Source organism: Pristiophorus japonicus, unplaced genomic scaffold, assembly GCF_044704955.1.
Source record: "Pristiophorus japonicus isolate sPriJap1 unplaced genomic scaffold, sPriJap1.hap1 HAP1_SCAFFOLD_360, whole genome shotgun sequence".
Taxonomy (NCBI): domain Eukaryota; kingdom Metazoa; phylum Chordata; class Chondrichthyes; family Pristiophoridae; genus Pristiophorus; species Pristiophorus japonicus.
The window spans coordinates 54939-76944 of record NW_027253435.1 but is presented as its reverse complement, the minus strand read 5'-3'; the positions used below and the strand labels follow the sequence as shown (position 1 = coordinate 76944).

General features: G+C 44.5%; 1 protein-coding gene across 1 annotated transcript in view; it reads left to right on the top strand.

The window, feature by feature from the left end:
* Positions 1–22006, top strand: part of LOC139250262 (serine/threonine-protein kinase MRCK alpha-like) — a gene marked incomplete at its 3' end in the record, with an annotated part of 472269 nt that overhangs the window by 437716 nt on the left and 12547 nt on the right. The window contains exons 23-28 of the mRNA XM_070872760.1: positions 728–844; positions 5306–5386; positions 6077–6182; positions 9433–9569; positions 15645–15784; positions 20031–20112. Of these exons, the coding sequence (XP_070728861.1) occupies positions 728–844; positions 5306–5386; positions 6077–6182; positions 9433–9569; positions 15645–15784; positions 20031–20112 (663 nt within the window). The remainder of the gene's footprint in view (positions 1–727; positions 845–5305; positions 5387–6076; positions 6183–9432; positions 9570–15644; positions 15785–20030; positions 20113–22006) is intronic.

Sequence of the window (22006 nt, the reverse complement as noted above, 5' to 3'; positions counted from 1 at the left end):
GTTCAAATGAACAGATAATTAAAATTAAGTCGCTGAGTTAAAAGGAATAGACTGTACTGTTATAGGCTCTGACTATGGCCAGTTAACTGCATAATACAATAATGTAGTAAGTTGCAAGGCAAAGGAATACTGCAACTTTGAACATTTTTTTCAGGTTATTTTACACCAAGAATTACCCACTTTGAGGTTTAAAAAAATCAATAGATAAGAGAGATAACAGCAAGCTGCCTATTCCAATTTCTTTAATGCATCAGTACTTAATGTGCTTACAGCTGCAGGTCTGTGCAACTTGAATTTAAGATTAACATTGGATTGCCAAATGAATTATATCAGATTCTTCACTGCACTTCAAAGCATCAATATAAGATCTTGTGGCCCTTTTTAAATTGATTGCACTTTGAACGCTGTGTGACAGTGTCACTGGGCTCACAGTCTGGATGTGCAAGATGTGATGGCCTGGGTTCACCTGTGATCTCCCCACACAATGGCTTCCCATCACTGGAAAGGAAAGGGCGATTACACAGCAGCACTGGCAGAACCAGGCTGCCTGCCTCACTCTCGGAGCGAAGAAGGTACCTTAATGGAGTGAAGGAAAGGAAGGATAATTGTTTTAAAGTTGGATCATTCTTGTATTTCTGCATGGCTCACACTGCTTTTAAGTTCAGGAAAGTTGTTAGAAATCAGGATCATCTGCATACATGTTATTTAAAAAGGTTTATTTTCATAGATTGATTCCATTGAGAATTTCAACCTTTCCAATTCACCGTCTGGCGAAGAGGTGAAGTCACAGATACATTCTCGCTCTCGGTCACCATCGACAGCAAGTGACATTGAACCTGTGGAGGTGGGTGCATAGCAGTCTTTGAATTGTCTTTTTTTTAAAAAGAAGTGCCACTGTTCTACTTTCTACATACCTCATTTCTCCCTGGATGACAAACTATTTGTAGCTGACAACGGCGAAGCAAGCGACCCAATCCCAGCCCTCGGTCACTGTCCCTTGGACCAAAGTCTCAAACAAAGATCCTGATTTTTTTTGTTTCCTTCTCTCTCACCCACCTCCCAGCTACCATGGGGGATTTTGATCTTCACTGACCTCGGCACGTTATTTCCATCACACTTAACTATGTTGAAATCAAAGCTCGCTGCACTGTGTCCGACTGCAACTCGTTCTTTCTGACATGTCTCAGAACTGGAGTGCCTTGTCTCCCTCAGGCTTCACTTCCTGTACAATCAGTAAGCTTTTAAATCCCAAGCCTGCTGTCAACTATCTGCAATTTACAGGTTTATCTCATCGACTTTACCACTCTTTCCCACCTTGCTGATGTCCTGCAGTGTAGACCCTGGCCCTACAACTAGGGTTTTCAGTAATCTAGCTTCGACAGAGGAAAACAAAAACATTTCATTTTTAAAAAAAAATACTGACAGCTCTCCTGTTGTGTTGCTCAGAATGAACACTCGTGGGGGCCGGAATTCAGGGCCCAGATAAGGCCCATTCCCGCCGTTTAGCAGCAACCATGCATTTTTCGGCCTGTCCCCACTTCCGCCCTGTTGATTGACCGCCGCAAGCACATCATCAAAACGTGCATCTCCGCTCTCCCTCACCTGCAGAAGTCTCTGACTCATGGATTTATGAAAGGGAAGTCATGTTTGACAAATTTGCTGGAGTTCTTTGATGATGTGACAAACAGGGTGGATAAAGGGGAACCAGTGGATGTGGTGTATTTGGACTTCCAGAAGGCATTTGACAAGGTGCCACGTAAAAGGTTACTGCACAAGATAAAAGTTCACTGGGTTGGGGGTAATATATTAGCATGGATAGAGGATTGGTTAACTCATTTGGAAAGTGGTGACATGATAGGTCCAAGTCAGCATGGATTTGTGAAAGGGAAATCATGCTTGACAAATCTTCTGGAATTTTTTGAGGATGTTTCCAGTAGAGTGGACAAGGGAGAACCAGTTGATGTGGTGTATTTGGACTTTCAGAAGGCTTTCGACAAGGTCCCACACAAAAGATTAATGTGCAAAGTTAAAGCACATGGGATTGGGGGTCGTGTGCTGACGTGGATTGAGAACTGGTTGGCAGACAGGAAGCAAAGAGTAGGAGTAAATGGGTACTTTTCAGAATGGCAGGCAGTGACTAGTAGGGTACCGCAAGGTTCTGTGCTGGGGCCCCAGCTGTTTACACTGTACATTAATGATTTAGACGAGGGGATTAAATGTAGTATCTCCAAATTTGCGAATGACACTAAGTTGGGTGGCAGTGTGAGCTGCGAGGAGGATGCTATGAGGCTGCAGAGTGACTTGGATAGGTTAGGTGAGTGGGCAAATGCATGGCAGATGAAGTATAATGTGGATAAATGTGAGGTTATCCACTTTGGTGGTAAAAACAGAGAGACAGACTATTATCTGAATGGTGACAAATTAGGAAAAGGGGAGGTGCAATGAGACCTGGGTGTCATGGTACATCAGTCATTGAAGGTTGGCATGCAGGTACAGCAGGCGGTTAAGAAAGCAAATGGCATGTTGGCCTTCATAGCGAGGGGATTTGAGTACAGGGGCAGGTGTTACTACAGTTGTACAGGGCCTTGGTGAGGCCACACCTGAAGTATTGTGTACAGTTTTGGTCTCCTAACTTGAGGAAGGACATTCTTACTATAGAGGGAGTGCAGCGAAGGTTCACCAGACTGATTCCCGGGATGGCGGGACTGACATATCAAGAAAGACTGGATCAACTGGGCTTGTATTCACTGGAGTTGAGAAGAATGAGAGGGGATCTCATAGAAATGTTTAAAATTCTGATGGGTTTAGACAGGTTAGATGCAGGAAGAATGTTCCCGATGTTGGGGAAGTCCAGAACCAGGGGTCACAGTCTAAGGATAAGGGGTAAGCCATTTAGGACCGAGATGAGGAGAAACTTCTTCACCCAGAGAGTGGTGAACCTGTGGAATTCTCTACCACAGAAAGTTGTTGAGGCCAATTCACTAAATATATTCAAAAAGGAGTTAGATGTAGTCCTAAAGTAGCGAGAAAGTAGGAATGGGGTACTGAAGTTGCATGTTCAGCCATGAACTCATTGAATGGCGGTGCAGGCTCGAAGGGCCGAATGGCCTACTCCTGCGCCTATTTTCTATGTTTCTATGTAACAGAGAACAGAGAGTCGGAATAAATGGTTTATTCTCTGATTGGCAACCAGTAACTAGTGGGGTGCCGCAGGTATCAGTGCTGGGACGCCAACTATTTACAATCTATATTAACGACTTGGAAAAAGGGACTGAGTGTAACGTAGCCAAGTTTGCTTTTCCTCCCATCTTTGTATCGTCAGCAATGTGTGAGGAGGATATAAAAAATCTGCAAAAGGACATAGACAGGCTAAGTGAGTGTGCAAAAACTTGGCAGATGGAGTATAATGTTGGAAAGTGTGAGGTCATGCACTTTGGCAGAAAAAAATCAAAGAGCAAGTTATTATTTAAATGGAGAAAGATTGCAAAGTGTTGCAGTACAGCGGGACCTGGGGGTATTTATGCATGAAACGCAAAAGGGTAGTATGCAGGTACATCAAGTGATCAGGAAGGCCAATGGAATCTTGGCCTTTATTGCAAAAGGGATGGAGTATAAAAGCAGGGAAGTCTTGCTACAGCTATATAAGGTATTGGTAAGGCACCTGGAATACTGCGTGCAGTTTTGTTTTCCATATTTACGAAAGGATATACTTGCTTTGGAGGCAGTTCAGAGAAGGTTCACTAGGTTGATTCCGGGGATGAGGATCTTGACTTATGAGGAAAGGTTGAGTAGATTGGGCCTCTACTCATTGGAATTCAGAAGAATGAGAGATGATCTTATCAAAACGTTGAAGATTATGAGGGGGCTTGACAAAGTGGATGCAGAGAGAAGGTTTCCACTGATGGGGGAGACTAGAACTAGAGGGCATGATCTTAGAATAAGGGGCCGCCCATTGAAAACAGAGATGAGGAGAAATTTCTTCTCTGACGGTTGTAAATTTGTGGAATTCGCTGCCTCAGAGAGCTGTGGATGCTGGGACATTGAATAAATTTAAGACAGAAATAGACAGTTTCTTAAACGATAAGGGGTTATGGGGAGCGGGCGGGGAAGTGGAGTTGAGTCCATGATCAGATCAGCCATGATCTTATTGAATGGCAGAGCAGGCTCGAGGGACTGTATAGCCTACTCCTGTTCCTATTACATTTGTTATATTTCGGGTAAAAAATCGTTCCCCCGCCGCACGGTGCCCCCGACAGCTTTCTCTGTTGGTGCCCCTTATCCTGCATGCGGCCCGGCATCGCGGCGGCCCATCAAGGGGGAGGGCCCACTGCCACGGCCACCATGTTGGTTATTTTTGACGGCCGATTTGCCGATCGGCCAGCAAAATATTGACCCTGGGTTTGGCAGCCTGCCACCCCCTCTTGGGTGCCAGGCCGCTGACCCGGCTGAAACCCTCCCTGGTGGCCGAAGATTAAAAAATGCCCGAGTCTCTCCCCTTTAATGGCCCCAACTTTCACCCCTCAGGCTGAATTACCGCCGCACTTCAACCCCCTATGACCGATTTCCGGTCCAACGCAAAAAAATATTCAGTCCTGAAAATCGATCGGACGGCCGCCTCATCATTCCTGGTGGAAAAACGGGGTAAAAAAAATCATAGGTGCGCCAGCTTTCTGGCATGCCTGAATTTCGGCCCCGGGATGTTTAACTGCTTGTTCAGTCCCTTTAGGCCACTGTTCGAAAAAGGAAAATCCAGGTAATTGTAGCCACTTATAAACATGTTGAGATCAATCAAAGGGCTGTACCTACACGGTATTCATAAATTTCAGGCTACAGGTTCATTAAACAAATTGTTTTGCAGCTAAAACAAAGTGTTGCCTCTAGTGTGCTGGATATGCACTAAAGGCAATTTTTTATATAAAATATCATAGATGTTATAGGGTGTACAGTTACATTTTATCTTCAAATAGATTTTACATGATGTAACTATCTGCTAGTTCCAAATGAAATGCGTCCAAACCTAAGAAGTTCAGTGGGAAAGTTTTACCTACTTTTAGGCCCCAAAGGAGGTGGTTTAATGACTTTGGTTTATGGATACTTACATACAATGGATTATACCAATTGAGACCAGCACAGTTAATTTTAATGTGCTTAAAAGGAACAGGCAGTTGAAGGTGAATGTGTTTCCAGTTGTTGAGGATGTTTCCAGTAAGATGTTTGTACTGTACTTTCCTTTTACTCTATTGTATGAATTGATTATATTTATGCCAGTGACTGCAGCTAATCGCCTGTGTTTGCACCTTGTTAGGGGACAGAACACCCTCAACGTACTGTACTGACACCCACCATCAGGTCCTCCTACAGCGGTTCCAGTGTCTCGAACCCAAAGGTAATGCCCTCTGCAACTTTAGATAGCTGCTTCCTCAAAGATTCAGATTTGCAAGATGGCAAACTTTGTGCGTGTGTCATCGCCTCCCCCACTCCAGTTACCTGGAGACTGTAATCTTTTTGAGCTGTAGGTAGAAGCTATAAAAGCCAACCAGCCTCCCACGCCTTGTTTATTTGGGAGATGTTCAAGTTCTCAGAGCGTTTTTTCCTGATTAGGTTTTGTACTCACCTGTACACTTCCGTTCTGGGTTCCTAAAGGTCACAGAACTCGAATCCTGAATTCAAGTGGCAGGGGTCGAGCAACAAGTGCACAAACTTTGCACAAACTGCCACGTGAAGGTTACATATGAAAACTTAATATATTTTTATGCAATTCATCTGTTTAAAATAAATGAGCGTGTGCTTCCTTTAAAGTCGCAAACAAAGGAATTGCATACAATTTCATACAGTATTCATCCGCTAATCTTCACACAAGGTGATTTCTGTTTTTTGTTAACTAGTGGTCTTGCATTCAGAGGCGAAAAAGTTTAGTAACAGCAAAGGATCAGATTATTTCACTGACAACATTTGTTACCACGTGTCTGTGTTATCCTGCAGCTTCCAGTGTGATCGTTGAGCATTAAATGCTGTTCAGAGTTTGATAACTATCTATTTCTATGAATAAGCTTATTTTATTTCCCTTTCTTTATAGCCCAAAGCTCATCAGTTTGTAGTGAAGTCCTTCAATACACCAACCAAGTGTAATCAGTGCACGTCTCTGATGGTTGGCCTTGTACGCCAGGGCTGCACTTGTGAAGGTGAGCATAATCAATTAGTACCTCGCAACAGACAGTGTTCTCAACGTCATTCAATGTGTGAATTACTTTGTCATTTCAACACGATAAGGCACAGTATAATTGTTGCTATTTCAGTTTAATTTTAAGAATGGGAATGTTCTTTTTTAAATAATATTGTTTGGTAAATTAGTAGACAATCCCCACTGCTTGTATCGGGCAATTTGGGGTTTGGCCGCTATATGAGGTGGATGGTAACTCTGGCCTCTTGCGCCTCCACCAACCCTTTCGCCCCATCATTGACAGCCGTACCTTCAGCCATCTGGGCCCTGAGTTCTGGAATTCCTTCCCTAAACTTCTCCGTTTCTCTAACTCTCTTTCCTCCTTTAAGACTGTCAGCAGCTGGGGAATTTAAATTCAGTTAATTAAATAAATCTGGAATTAAAAAAACTAGTATCAGTAATGGTGACCATGAAACTAGCGGATTGTTAGGAAAACCCATCTGGTTCACTAATACCCTTTGCCATCCTTACCTGATCTTGGCCTATATGTGACTCCAGACCCACAGCAAATGTGGTTGACTCTTAACTGCCATCTGAAATGGCCACTAGCAAACCACTCGGTTGTACCAAGCCACTCCAACAAAGTCAGCACTTTTGGGGTACCTTCACCACACGGACTGCAGCGGTTCGAACCTTCTAAAGGGCAATTAGGAGTGGGCAATAAATGCCGGCCTTGCCAGCAACGCCCACATCCCGTGTACGAAAAAAAAACAAAGTTTTTGGACAACCCTCCTAATATCCCATTCTTTGGCTAGGTGTCGATTAGGCTCCTGTGAAACGCCTTGGGACATTTTACTACGCCAAAGACGCTATATAAATGCAAGTTGCTGTTAATTGCCCGGTGTAAACTGTGGGCTGCATTAGCCACGGGCAGTATAATTGGCAGGAATTGCTGCCCTCTTACCACAATCTTGTGGAGAGGTGAAACGATGAAGGATAATTAATTGATGTACTCCTCCAGGAGTTTGAAGCTCTCTGAAACCTCAGAAAAATAGTATGACCTTTTCCAGCAAGCTCTATTTGAGTATTAGTAGATACTCGAGTAAAGCATGCTACTACAGAATAACTGCCATAAGAACATAAGAAATAGGAACAGGAGTAGGCCATAAGGCCCCTCGAGCCTGCTCCACCATTCAACAAGATCATGGCTGATCCGATCATGGACTCAGCTCCACTTCCCCGCCTGCTCCCCATAACCCCTTATCCCTTTATCGTTTAAGAAACTGTCTATTTCTGTTTTAAATTTATTCAATGTCCCAGCTTCCACATCTCTCTGAGGCAGCAAATTCCACAGATTTATAACCCTCTGAGAGAAGAAATTTCTCCTCATCTCTCTTTTAAATGGGTGGTCCCTTATTCTAAGATCATGCCTCCTAGTTCCCCCCTCAGTGTAAACATCCTCTCTGCATCCACCTTGTTAAGCCCCCTCATAAACTTATACGTTTCGATAAGATCACAACTCATTCTTCTGAATTCCAATGAGTAGAGGCCCAACCTACTCAACCTTTCCTCATAAGTCAACCCCCTCATCCCCGGATTCAACCTAGTGAACCTTCTTTGAACTGTCTCCAAAGCAAGTATATCCTTTCGTAAATATGGAAACCAAAGCAGCACGCATTATTCCAGGTGTGGCCTCACCAATACCCTGTATAACTGTAGCAAGACTTCCCTGCAGCAATACTCCATCCCCTTTGCAGTAAAGGCCAAGATACCATTTGCCTTCCTGATCACTTGCTGTACCTGCATACTACCCTTTTGTGTTTCATGCACAAGTACCCCCAGGTCCTGCTGTACTGCAGCACTTTGCAATTTTTCTCCATTTAAATAATAACTTGCTCTTTGATTTTTTTCTGCCAAAGTGCATGACCTCACACTTTCCAACATTATACTCCATCTGCCAAATTTTTGTCCACCCACTTAGCTCACTCAGGTATCTCATTGCTGTACCTGGAACCTTGCTGTACTCCATGTCGCTGCAGCATTTACCTGCAAAACTGTGACTGAACTTCAAAAGTAATTAATTGGCTGCAAAGTGCTTTGGAATATCCGGAGGACATGAAATGTGCTACCTGTATATGGAACTATTTAAAATACAAGTTTTTTTTTCTTTCTTTGTTTATTCACAACTTGGCTCAGTTGGTAGTGCTCTCGGCTTTTGAGTCAAAGGTTTGTTAATTCAAGTCACACTTCAGGGCTTGTGCACATAATCTAGGCTGACACTCCAGTATTGAGGGAATAGGGTGTTAAAAGTCCCATGGCATTATTCAAAGAAGAGTTCTCCCAGTATCCTCTAACATGCCTACCTCAACCAACAACATCAAAACCAATTAACTGGTCGAAAAATCACACGGCTGTTTGTGGGATCTTGCTGTGCGCAAAGTTACAGCCATAACAACAGTCTATATAACAACAGTCACTGCACCTGAATGTAATTCATTGCATGTGAAGGGCTCTGAGGTGTTTCTGAGAAATGTGACAAGTCACCATATAAATGCATGTTTTCTTTCATTCATATGATTACCTTACTGTTGTATTATTAATCTTTCTCCACCACTGCCCCCTCCCTCAGGGTACTTTAATAACGTGGTCAAAATATTACAGCCAAGTTTCACGAGAAGAGGCACCTGCTGAGGGTATAGACTACTTTATGTTGGTATCACACCTTGCATTCTCTGTAAACTTGAGCTCATCCAAAACTCTGCTTTCCGTATCCTAACTTGCACCAAGTCGCGTTCACCCATCACCCTTGTGTTCGCTGACCTACAATAGTTCCCGGTTCAGCATCACCTCGATTTAAAAATTCTCATTCTTATTTTCAAATCCCTCCATGGCCTCGCCCCTCCTGATCTATGTGACCTCCTCCAGCCCTACTTACCCTACTGCGCTCATCCAATTCTGGTCGCTTGCAAATCCCTGATTTTTACCACCTCCTCATTGGCAGCCGTGCCTTCAGCTGCCTAGTCTCTAAGCTGTGGATTTCCCCCCTAAAGCTCTCCATCTCGCAACCTCTCCTCCTTTAAGATGCTCCTTAAAATCTACCTCTTTGGCCAAGCTTTTGGTCACCTGTCCTTATGTGGTTCGATGTCAAATTTTGTTTGATAATGCTCCAGTGAAGCGCCCTGGGGCGTTTTACTTCGTTAAAATTATAAATGCAAGTTGCCGTCGTTGGTCACAAGGTTGTGCAATCGGTTATGATGCTCTTTCATTTTTAGTGTGTGGTTTCTCGTGTCATGTGACCTGCGCAGACAAAGCACCGGCCGTGTGCCCCATCCCACCCGATCAAACAAAGGGACCATTGGGAATCGACCCGCAGAGAGGTATCGGGACAGCCTACGAGGGCCATGTTCGGGTAAGGGAGAAACCGTACAAGGCTGTGTTCACAGGTCCAGCTGTAAGTGAGGCATCTATTATAGTCAGACTTGGTGATCAATCGCTCTTGTGTCGTCACTAAAAGAAGTCACACTTATATTTCGAAGGCATCATTTCTTGAGACTAAAGATCGTTCCCTAAAAACAATGACATTTTAGATGGGGTAAAAATTCAGAAAGCTTTATGCACATTTCATCTTATAACTTAGAGAGGTGTACACTCCATTCTGTTGGGTCAACTCCTTTCTCTCCTGTTAGCATGTCACCTCAGAGGCAGAAGGTTGTCCAGTCCCACTCCAGGACTTATGTACATGATCTAGGCTGACACTCCACTACAGGAGTGCAGCATTGTCGCGGGTCCCATCATTGAGAGGAGATCGATAACCAAGGTCCTGTCTGGCTGTTCAGGTGGACATTGAAGATCCTATAACGCCATTTGTCAGTATAGATCAGGTGTAAATAGCCCTTCTATATCTTTATCTTATTAGAAGGGGAGGTGCAACGAGACATGGGTGTCATGGTTCATCAGTAATTGAAAGTTGGCATACAGGTACAGCAGGTGGTGAAGAAGGCAATGGTATGTTGGCCTTCATAGCTAGGGGATTTGAGTATGGGAGCAGGGAGGTCTTACTGCAGTTGTACAGGGCCTTGGTGAGGCCACACCTGGAATATTGTGTTCAGTTTTGGTCTCCTAATCTGAGGAAGGACGTTCTTGCTATTGAAGGACTGCAGCGAAGGTTCACCAGACTGATTCCTGGGATGGTTGGACTGACATATGAGGAGAGACTGGATCAACTGGACCTTTATACATTGGAGTTTCGAAGGATGAGAGGGGATCTCATAGAAACATACAACAAACGGGACGGGACAGATTAGATGCAGGTAGAATGTTCCCGATGTTGGGGAAGTCCAGAACCAGGGGACACAGTCTTAGGATAAGGGGTAGGCCATTTAGGCCTGAGCTGAGGAGAAACTTCTTCACTCAGAGAGTTGTTAACCTGTGGAATTCCCTGCCACAGAGAGTTGTTGAGGCCAGTTCATTGGATATATTAAAGAGGGAGTTAGATATGGCCCTTACGGCTAAAGGGATCAAGGGTATGGAGAGAAAGCAGGAAAGGGGTACTGAGGTGAATGATCAGCCATGATCTTATTGAATGGTGGTGCAGGCTCGAAGGGCCGAATGGCCTACTCCTGCACCTATTTTCTATATTTCTATGTTCCTATTAGAAGTTTGAATTCTCTCGCCCACATTGTCATTTTTACACAGTGTAATTGGTCAGTGCCATCTAACAAAGCATTGAGATGGCAAAAAAGTAGTGGACCAGTCAAGACAAGGTTAAACCAGTACTGAAGCCCAGCAAAATTGTTTAAAAACTTCATAAACAGTTTGAAGTCGTGGTGATTTAAAAATAAATTCCTCACTCCCTCTAAGGCTCGGCTTTGGCCGCCTCCTCCTTCCCCACCTAGATCCCAGTCCCCAGCTTTACCCTCACCACAACAACATCTACTTATATTTATATAGCGCCTTTAACGTAGTGAAATGTCCCAAGACGCTTCACAGGAGTATTATGCGATAAAAATTTGACGTCGCATAAACAGCAATTAGCGCTGGGAGAGGTAGGTTTTAAGGAGCTTCTTGAAGAAGGAAAGAGAGGTAGAGAGGCGGAGAGATTTAGTCAGGGAGTTCCAGAGCTTGGGGTCTAGGTAACAGAAGGCACAGCCACCAATTGTTGAGCGATTTTAATCAGGGACGCTCAGGAGGGCAGAATTAGAGGAGCGCAGACATCATGGGGGGTTGTGGGGCTGGAGGAGATTACAGAGATAGGGATGGGCGAGGCCATGGAGTGAAAATAATAACCAGTGCATCTATCAGCAGTTCCCAGGAACCCGCTAGCCATCCCAGTACACACCTCCGACCCATTGCATATTGGCTGCCATCAGAGGGGATGGACCAATGCTTGTGAGAATCCCACTTATGGGCATACAGTGGGGATCATATTGGGGGCTGAAATTGGTCAAAATATATATCTGCTCATTTCTCGGCGGTGTGTCATTTCATAAGAACATAAGAACATAAGAATTAGGAACAGGAGTAGGCCATCTAGCAGCTCGAGCCTGCTCCGCCATTCAACAAGATCATGGCTGATCTGGCCATGGACTCAGCTCCACTTACCCGCACGCTCCCGTAACCCTTAATTCCCTTATTGGAAATCTATCTATTCATACCACTGGGGCGGAGTGTGCGCGATTTTCGTTATTTTTTTCTCGGCGGTATGTTGTATCATACCGCCGGGTACCGCTGGGGGTGGCGTGTGCGGATTTTCATCACTTTCTTTTCTCGGCGGTATGCCGAGCGGAGTGCAGCCGGCAGTATGCAGGCGGTGAGTCCTTTTCACTCAGGTATCTTCGACTTCCAAGTTGTGCGTACGCACCTGCTGCTGCAAAGCTCCACTCCCCGAGAGTCCAATGAGAATCCACAGAGACTGCCGGCCTGAGAGCGCTATGTGGGGAGGGGGATTGCTGCTGTGGGGGGAGATAGCTGGCAATGGGGGGAAGGGACTGGGGCGGGTGAGAGATAAACATTTTTTTTTTACAGGTAAACATGCTTACCGCCGACAGGAGATCGACTTAAAACTACTTTTCCAGGGCGGTCTGCAGAGTCGGCGGTATGTCAGTGATAAGTGATGAATTTTGCAATTTTGGGCGGTATGTGCATGGGTGGACGGTATGCATACCACCCGGTGGTATGTCGGCGTTGAATTTTACGCTGGGCGCCAGGTAGGTATTTTTCGATGAATTTTGCGATTTTGGACCGTATGTTGGCGGTATCTCCACAAATTTCGGGCCATTGGAGTGATCTGTTTATTCAATAATTAAACAATTTGGGTCAGCATCCAGAGCAAAACGGAATCTCTCACTTTTGAGTGAAGGCAGCATAGAAACATAGAAAATAGGTGCAGGAGTAGGCCATTCGGCCCTTCTAGCCTGCACCGCCATTCAATGAGTTCATGACTGAACATGCAACTTCAGTACCCCATTACTGCTTTCTCGCCATACCCCTTGATCCCCCTAGTAGTAAGGACTTCATCTAACTCCTTTTTGAATATATTTAGTGAATTGGCCTCAACAGCTTTCTGTGGTAGAGAATTCCACAGGTTCACCACTCTCTGGGTGAAGAAGTTTCTCCTCATCTCGGTCCTAAATGGCTTACCCCTTATCCTTAGACTGTGACCCCTGGTTCTGGACTTCCCCAACATTGGGAACATTCTTCCTGCATCTAATCTGTCTAACCCCGTCAGAATTTTAAATGTTTCTATGAGGTCCCCTCTCATTCTTCTGAACTCCAGTGAATACAAGCCCAATTGATCCAGTCTTTCTTAATAGGTTAGTCCCACCATCCCGGGAATCAGTCTGGTGAACCTTCGCTGCACTCCCTCAATAGCAAGAATGTCCTTCCTCAGGTTAGGAGACCAAAACTGTACACAATACTCCAGGTGTGGCCTCACCAAGGCCCTGTACAACTGTAGCAACACCTCCCTGCCCCTGTACTCAAATCCCCTCGCTATGAAGGCCAACATGCCATTTGCTTTCTTAACCGCCTGCTGTACCTGCATGCCAACCTTCAATGACTGATGTACCATGACACCCAGGTCTCGTTGCACCTCCCCTTTTCCTAATCTGTCACCATTCACATAATAGTCTGTCTCTGTTTTTACCACCAAAGTGGATAACCTCACATTTATCCACATTATACTTCATCTGCCATGCATTTGCCCACTCACCTAACCTATCCAAGTCGCTCTGCAGCCTCATAGCATCCTCCTCGCAGCTCACACTGCCACCCAACTTAGTGTCATCCGCAAATTTGGAGATACTACATTTAATCCCCTCGTCTAACTCATTAATATACAGTGTAAACAGCTGGGGCCCCAGCACAGAACCTTGCGGTACCCCACTAGTCACTGCCTGCCATTCTGAAAAGTCCCATTTACTCCTACTCTTTGCTTCCTGTCTGACAACCAGTTCTCAATCCACGTCAGCACACTAACCCCAATCCCATGTGCTTTAACTTTGCACATTAATCTCTTGTGTGGGACCTTATCGAAAGCCTTCTGAAAGTCCAAATATACCACATCAACTGGTTCTCCCTTGTCCACTCTACTGGAAACATCCTCAAAAAATTCCAGAAGATTTGTCGAGCATGATTTCCCTTTCACAAATCCATGCTGACTTGGACCTATCATGTCACCTCTTTCCAAATGCACTGCTATGACATCCTTAATAATTGATTCCATCATTTTACCCACTACCGATGTCAGGCTGACCGGTCTATAATTCCCTGTTATCTCCATCTCTCCTTTTTTAAAAAGTGGGGTTACATTGGTTACCCTCCACTCCATAGGAACTGATCCAGAGTCAATGGAATGTTGGAAAATGACTGTCAATGCATCCGCTATTTCCAAGGCCACCTCCTTAAGTACTCTGGGATGCAGTCCATCAGGCCCTGGGGATTTATCGGCCTTCAATCAAATCAATTTCCCCAACACAATTTCCCGATTAATAAGGATTTCCCTCAGTTCCTCCTCTTTACTAGACCCTCCGACCCCTTTTATATCCGGAAGGTTGTTTGTGTCCTCTTTAGTGAATACCGAACCAAAGTACTTGTTCAATTGGTCCGCCATTTCTTTGTTCCCCGTTATGACTTCCCCTGATTCTGACTGCAGGGGACCTACGTTTGTCTTTACTAACCTTTTTCTCTTTACATATCTATAGAAACTTTTGCAATCCGTCTTAATGTTCCCTGCAAGCTTCTTCTCGGACTCCATTTTCCCTGCCCTAATCAAACCCTTTGTCCTCCTCTGCTGAGTTCTAAATTTCTCCCAGTCCCCGGGTTCGCTGCTATTTCTGGCCAATTTGTATGCCACTTCCTTGGCTTTAATACTATCCCTGATTTCCCTTGATAGCCACGGTTGAGCCACCTTCCCTTTTTTATTTTTACGCCAGACAGGAATGTACAATTGTTGTACTTCATCCATGTGGTCTCTAAATGTCTGCCATTCCCCATCCACAGTCAACCCCTTAAGTATCATTCGCCAATCTATCCTAGCCAATTCACGCCACATACCTTCAAAGTTACCCTTCTTTAAGTTCTGGACCATGGTCTCTGAATTAACTGTTTCATTCTCCATCCTAATGCAGAATTCCACCATATTATGGTCACTCTTCCCCAAGGGGCCTCGCACAACGAGATTGCTAATTAATCCTCTCTCATTACACAACACCCAGTCTAAGATGGCCTCCCCCCTAGTTGGTTCCTCGACATATTGGTCTAAAAAACCATCCCTTATGCACTCCAGGAAATCCTCCTCCACTGTATTGCTTCCAGCTTGGTTAACCCAATCTATGTGCATATTAAAGTCACCCATTATAACTGCTGCACCTTTATTGCATGCACCCCTAATTTCATGTTTGATGCCCTCCCCAACATCACTACTACTGTTTGGAGGTCTGTACACAACTCCCACTAACGTTTTTTGCCCTTTGGTGTTCTGCAGCTCTACCCATATAGATTCCACATCATCCAAGCTAATGTCCTTCCGAACTATTGCCTTAATTTCCTCCTTAACCAGCAATGCTACCCTACCTCCTTTTCCTTTTATTCTATCTTTCCTGAATGTTGAATACCCCTGGATGTTGAGTTCCCAGCCCTGATCATCCTGGAGCCACGTCTCCGTAATCCCAATCACATCATATTTGTTAACATCAAACTGATGGGTTTTTTCCTGATATTTGTTATAAGTTATTTGATTCTCCCGGGAGATTACCTGGCTGCGAGGGGGGAGGCGGGGAGTGAAGGGAGGGAGAAAGTATTCAGTCAGGATGCTCCGGCCTTCATGGTGTGGGGCAAGCTTAATGGACCAGTTTGTCTTTTTCTGCCGGTCCATTTCGTATGTTCATAAGTGCTAACCAGAAGGCCTCCTCCTGCATACAAGTTCTTCAAATATCTTTGTATCCTCATCCCTCATCTCAAAATAATACAAATATTTCCTTCCTAGGTACCTAAGCCTGCTGGGGTGAAGAAAGGCTGGCAGAGGGCATTGGCTGTGGTTTGCGATTTCAAACTCTTTTTGTACGACATAGCCGAAGGCAAGGCTTCTCAGCCAAGTGTGGTGGTTAGCCAGGTTATTGACATGAGGTACGTGCACTTAGCTCTTTCTCTTCTGTGTGGTCACCTACTGCTTTATTCTATTGAACACAGGGACCCCAGCCAACCCCCACCCCATGTAAGGGGAGTATTTCCCCATCGGCTGAATTGCTCCATGTTCCGCAAATGGTCCTTTCTACGTGTGCCGATGTACCTGCCCTCAGCTACCGTTTGGTGTTTGCGATTTAATTTAGGGCCAGCACTTCTACGATATACTTTATATCCTGCATTTTTTATTTTCTTGAGAGACTTTGAAAATAGGTTATACATCACCAGTTACAAGATTAGTTTACAAAGAAAAAGATGAAAATGATTTTGTTTTAAAGTTGTATTGAAGATAACCTTGATATTCCACTCCTTTTCCAAGAGCCATGGTAATCTATTAAATTGCAGCAAATTCAAGCCTGCTTAAAACAAGGCACAGGTGCACTTTGACAAACTTATGTTTTACTGTATTTTTTTCACTCTTTCCCACCCCCCCTCTACATCTAACGGGATGGTAGCGTGGTGGTTATGTTACTGAACTGGTAATCCACAGGCCTGGGCTAATGATCCGGAGACGTGAATCCAAATCCCACCAAGGCAGCTGGGGACTTTAAATTCAGTTAATTAATAAATCAGAAATAAAAAATCTAGTATCAGTAATGGTGACCATGAAACTGCAACTGTCATAAAAACCCATCTGGTTCACAAATATCCTTCAGGGAAAGAAATCTCTCTGTGACTCCAGACCTACAGCAATGTGATTGACTCTTAAATGCAGGCCCTGCCAGCGACGCCCACATCCCGTGAATGTATTAAAATAAAGCACAGTGGGAACAGTTGGAGAAAGCCCACCACCGTCTCAAGGACACTACATCCCAGCCTTGCCAGTAACGCCCACATCCTGAGAATTCGTTTTAAAAACCTTCCACAGAAGGAGGAGAATATGGGAGTAACAAAATACTTTCAGCTCAGTGAAACTGTGTTTACACCAAAAAAAAGTACAGCTGATATAGTGGTCGGGAGGGAGGGGACATAAATATTCCTGAGAGATGAAATTTGCTTAGAATTCGCTTGGTATTGTATATACACACATACAAATATTTTTATAACTATTGAATTAGTATTACAGAATCTTTCATGTGAACATGTGTGTCACACTTGGTTACATGTTATAAGAGTGCAGGTCGACCAGCCATTGACAGTGCAGGTATGGCCTGGGTTAAATGTGTGGAACAAGTTCATTTGTTTCACTGAGCCGATAGCAATAGAAGGGGTTAAGTAAACTGAGAGGAAATCCATCCCAGTTAATTTTCTACAGCTTATCCAGGCTAAAGCTATGGAGAAGAAAGGGTATGTATTAAAGAGCACTGTATTTGTGGAACTCCTCTAAACTTTGCTGCAGGTACACAGATTGCTTCTCCGTTTCAGTCTGTATGACCATCAAAAGAATGATTTGTTTATCCCTTGGATAAACCTCAAGTTAAAATGTCGGTTCATCTTTTCTTGCTGGCTTAGCTGATCTCGGGTGTGATGATAGAAGTAAGGTGGGCTGTTTGCTGCCAGCTTCCTTGGGTCAAGGAAAGGAAGGATCAGCCAGGACCTGCACTTGATCACTGTCCAAAGACCCTGGTGCCTGCTGGAAAGTGAATGTGTGTGGACATCACGTGAGAACAGGATCAGATTCGACGCACACAGCCGGCTAATACTAGCTGTGTTCACGCATGAAGATTGGCCACTAGGGGCCAGATGCTGGGAAGTGGAGCTACATCTCAATATTTGTGTCACCTTCAGGGGCAGGGTTAAGAGGGAACATTGTAAAACAGGCTATATTTGCCCATAAAATGTTTATAATATAGAATTACATAGAATTTACAACCGTTCGGCCCATCTGACCTATGCCTGTGTTTATAGAAACATAGAAACATAGAAAATAGGTGCAGGAGTAGGCCATTAAGCCCTTCAAGCCTGCACCGCCATTCAACAAGATCATGGCTGATCACTCCCTCAGCATCCCCCCTCCCGCTTTCTCTCCATACTCCTTGATCCCCCCAACCGTAAGGGCCACATCTAACTCCCTCTTGAATATATCCAATGAACTGGCATCAACAACTCTCTGTGGCAGGGAATTCCACAGGTTAACAACTCTCTGAGTGAAGAAGTTTCTCCTCATCTAAGTCCTAAATGGCCTACCTCTTATCCCAAGACTATGTCCCCTGGTTCTGGACTCCCCAACATCGGGAACATTCTTTCCGCATCTATCCCGTCAGAATCTTATATATTTCTATGAGATCCTCTCTCATCATTCTAAACGGCAGTGTATAAAGGCCCAGTTGATCCAGTCTCTCCTCATATGCCAGCCCAGCCATCCCTGGAATCAGTCTGGTGAACCTTCGCTGCACTCCCTCAATAGCAAGAACGTCCTTCCTCAGACTAGACGACCAAAACTGAACACAATATTCCAGGTGAGGCCTCACTAAGGCCCTGTACAGCTGCATTAAGACCTCTATGCTCCTATATTCAGCTCCCCTAGCTATGAAGACCAACATACCATTTGCCTTCTTTACCGCCTGCTGTACCTGCGTGCCCACTTTCAGTGACTGATGTACCATGACACCCAGGTCTCGTTGCACTTCCCCTTTTCCTAATCTGCCGCCATTCAGATAATATTCTGTCTTTGTGTTTTTGCCCCCAAAGTGGATAACCTCACATTTATCCACATTATACTGCATCTGCCATGCATTTGCCCACTCACCTAACCTGTCCAAGTCACCCTGCAGCCTCTTAACGTCCTCCTCACAGCTCACACCGCCACCCAGTTTAGTGTCATCCGCAAACTTGGAGATATTACACTCTATTCCTTCATCCAAATTGTTAATGTATATTGTCAAGAGCTGGGGTCGCAGCACTGAGCCCTGCGGCATACCACTAGTCACTGCCTGCCATCCTGAAAAGGACCCGTTTATCCCGACTCTGCTTCCTGTCTGCCAACCAGTTCTCTATCCACACCAGTACATTACCCCCAATACCATGCGCTTTGATTTTGCACACCAATCTCTTGTGCGGGACCTTGTCAAAAGCCTTTTGAAAGTCCAAATACACCACATCCACTGGTTTTCCCTTGTCCACTCTGCTAGTTACATCCTCAAAAAATTCTAGAAGATTTGTCAAGCATGATTTCCCTTTCATAAATCCATGCTGACTTGGACAGATCCTGTCACTGCTTTCCAAATGCGCTGCTATTTCATCCTTAATGATTGATTCCAACATTTTCCCCACTACTGATGTCAGGCTAATAGGTCTATAATTACCCGTTTTCTATCTCCCTCCTTCTTTAAAAAGTGGTGTTACATTAGCTACCCTCCACGCCATAGGAACTGATCCAGAATCGATAGACTGTTGGAAAATGATCACCAATGCATCCACTATTTCTAGGGCCACTTCTTTAAGTACTCTGGGATGCAGACTATCAGGCCCTGGGGATTTATCGGCCTTTAATCCCATCAATTTCCCAAACCCAATTTCCCGCCTAATAAGGATATCTTTCAGTTCCTCCTCCTCGCTAGACCCTCGGTCCCCTAGTACATTCGGAAGGTTATTTGTATCTTCCTTTGTGAAGACAGAACCGAAGTCTTGGTTCAATTGGTCTGCCATTTCTTTTTTCCCCATTATAAATTCACCTGAATTTATGCTCCACACGGGCCTCCTCCCACCCTTCATCCAACCCCATCTGCATATCCTTCTATTCCATGTTTCCTCATGTGTTTATCTAGCTTCCCCTTGAATGCACCCTGTGGTATTTGCCTATACCTACTGCATGTGGTAACAAGTTCTGCATTCTCACCATTTTTGAGTAAAGAAGTTTCTCCTGAATTCCTTATTGGATTTATTAGTGACTATCTTGAATTTATGGTCCTTAGTTTTGGATTCCCCACAAGTGGAAACATCTTCTAAAGTGTACAGCATAAATTACTAATGTAATTAATGTGAACAAAATTGGCAAAAGTTTGTGTTAAATTTTAATTAAAGTTCCACTTTAAACTGAAAGAAGCAGAGCAATCTGCATTTCCGGATAAACAGAGCACAAACACAGTTTGTTACTTTGCCTTCTGTTCATTGCTGGCCCATGACGGCAGCCAGGTAAATGATTCTCCTTCACTCTCCAACACTGTCAGCAGATCGCTGAGATAAGGGGCAGAATATTGTTGTTCTGCGTTTTGTGAGAAAAAAATAATTTTCTTTTTAATTTTCCCAGAGACGAAGAGTTTTCAGTTAGCTCTGTATTAGCTTCTGATGTTATCCACGCCAATAGGAAAGATGTCCCCTGCATCTTCAGGGTAAGTGGTAGTGTCGCTGTGGCCTGAGGGGGGAGGGGAGGAAAATGATTTAACAACAAATCGACAGTGGGATTACAGTGAAACCCTGTCATCAGAATGTCTGGTTACTTTGGTATTTCTCTGGTGGAAGGGCGTATTTAACCAATTATCAGTTTAAATCCTTGTGTATGCTTTCAAACATTACAGTGCATTTATTGATCTTTACAGTGTTGATGCTTACTAACAATGTAGTTTTCTGTATTGTCATCAGATTGTTTCTGTGTGTTTCAGTTAAAATTGCTTATTTTTCCTCTTTTTAATTAATACTTTCCGCAAAGTATTTCCTACATGAACTAAAGTACAAACACACGAAGAGAAATATATGAAAGTACCAAAAGCTCCCAGATTGATCCAAGATTTGTTGTAGTGTGGTTTATTGCTCCTTCAAGGTTCCCTGGCCCAGATACCAGGCTAGGTCACTGTGGGTCTGTTTCCCTAATTTTCTTTATTATTTCATGCTATCTATTGTAATCTTTTTCTCTCCCTCATTTTCCTCTATCTCATTTTCCTCATCCTGTTTTCTCTCTCTCATTTTATTGGGAACGGTAGCATAGTGATTATGTTACAGGACTAGTAATCCCGAGGCCTAGACTAATCTTCCGGAGACACGAGTTCCCACGGAATCCCACCACGACAGTTGGGGAATTTAAATATAACTAAAATAAATCCAAAATAAAAAGCTAGGAACAGTAAAGGTGACCCATGAAACTACTGGATTGTTGTAAAAATCCAACTATATCACTAATGTCCTTTAGGGAAGGAAACCTGCCGTCCTTACACGGTCTGGCCTTAATGTGACTCCAGACCCACAGCAATGTGGTTGACTCTGAACTGCCTTCTGAAATGGCCACTAGCAAGCCACTCTTATATTAAAAAAATATGACTATGATGGTCTGAGGTGGTTCAAGAAGGTGGCTCACCACCACCATACCAAGGGGAATTAGGGACGGGCAATAAATTCTGGCTTCGCCAGTGGCCCTCACATCCCGTCAATGATCATTTTGTTTCTCTATTCCCCTTTCAATGTCTCTCTCTCCTCTCATTGGGCCCAAGTTTCCACATGATTTGCGCCTGATTTTTAGGAGCAACTGGTGGAGAACGGACTATCTTAGAAATCGCAATTCTCCACATTTTTTTTTCTGCAGTTCTTGTCAGGTAGAACAGTTCTACTTTGGAACAGAATTTTTTCTTCAAAAGGGGGTGTGTCCAGCCACTGACGCCTGATTTGAAAGTTTCCACAGTGAAAACGTACTCCAAACTAAAGTAGAATGGAGCAAGTGAAGATTTTTGTAGAACTGAAAAAACCTGTTCTACACATTAAAAAATCAGGCGCAGGTTACAAATTAGGCGTCCAGAACGAGGTGGTGGGGGGTGGGGGAAGGGAAGTCATTAAATTCTACAATAAATCCTTATTTATACTTATACAAATATTATATAAATAAATCCAACCTGAATAAACATTTATAAGCAAAGAAAAGATTAAATAAACCATCTTCCTACCTGTGTGAAAGTGCTTCAGGCAGGCCTTTCGGGACCGAAGGCTGAACGGGCCGGGCCCGAGACTTCGGGCAGGGCCCGTCCCCAGCACCAGATTTACAGGTAGGTGGCGTTGGTTTGGGTCGGGTCGGGGAGGTTCGGTTCGGGTCGGTGGGGGAGGGAGGGAGAGGGAGAGGGAGGGAGAGGGAGGTCAGGTCGGATCCAGTCCGGGAGCAGGAGTCGGGTCGGGTCTAGTGGGGGGGGGTCGGGTCGGGGGGCGGGAGCGCGGGTCGGGTTGGGTCCAGTCGGGGGGGCGGGGAGCGGGAACAGGAGCGCGGGTCGGGTCGGGTCCAGTTGGGGGGGCGGGGAGCGGGAACAG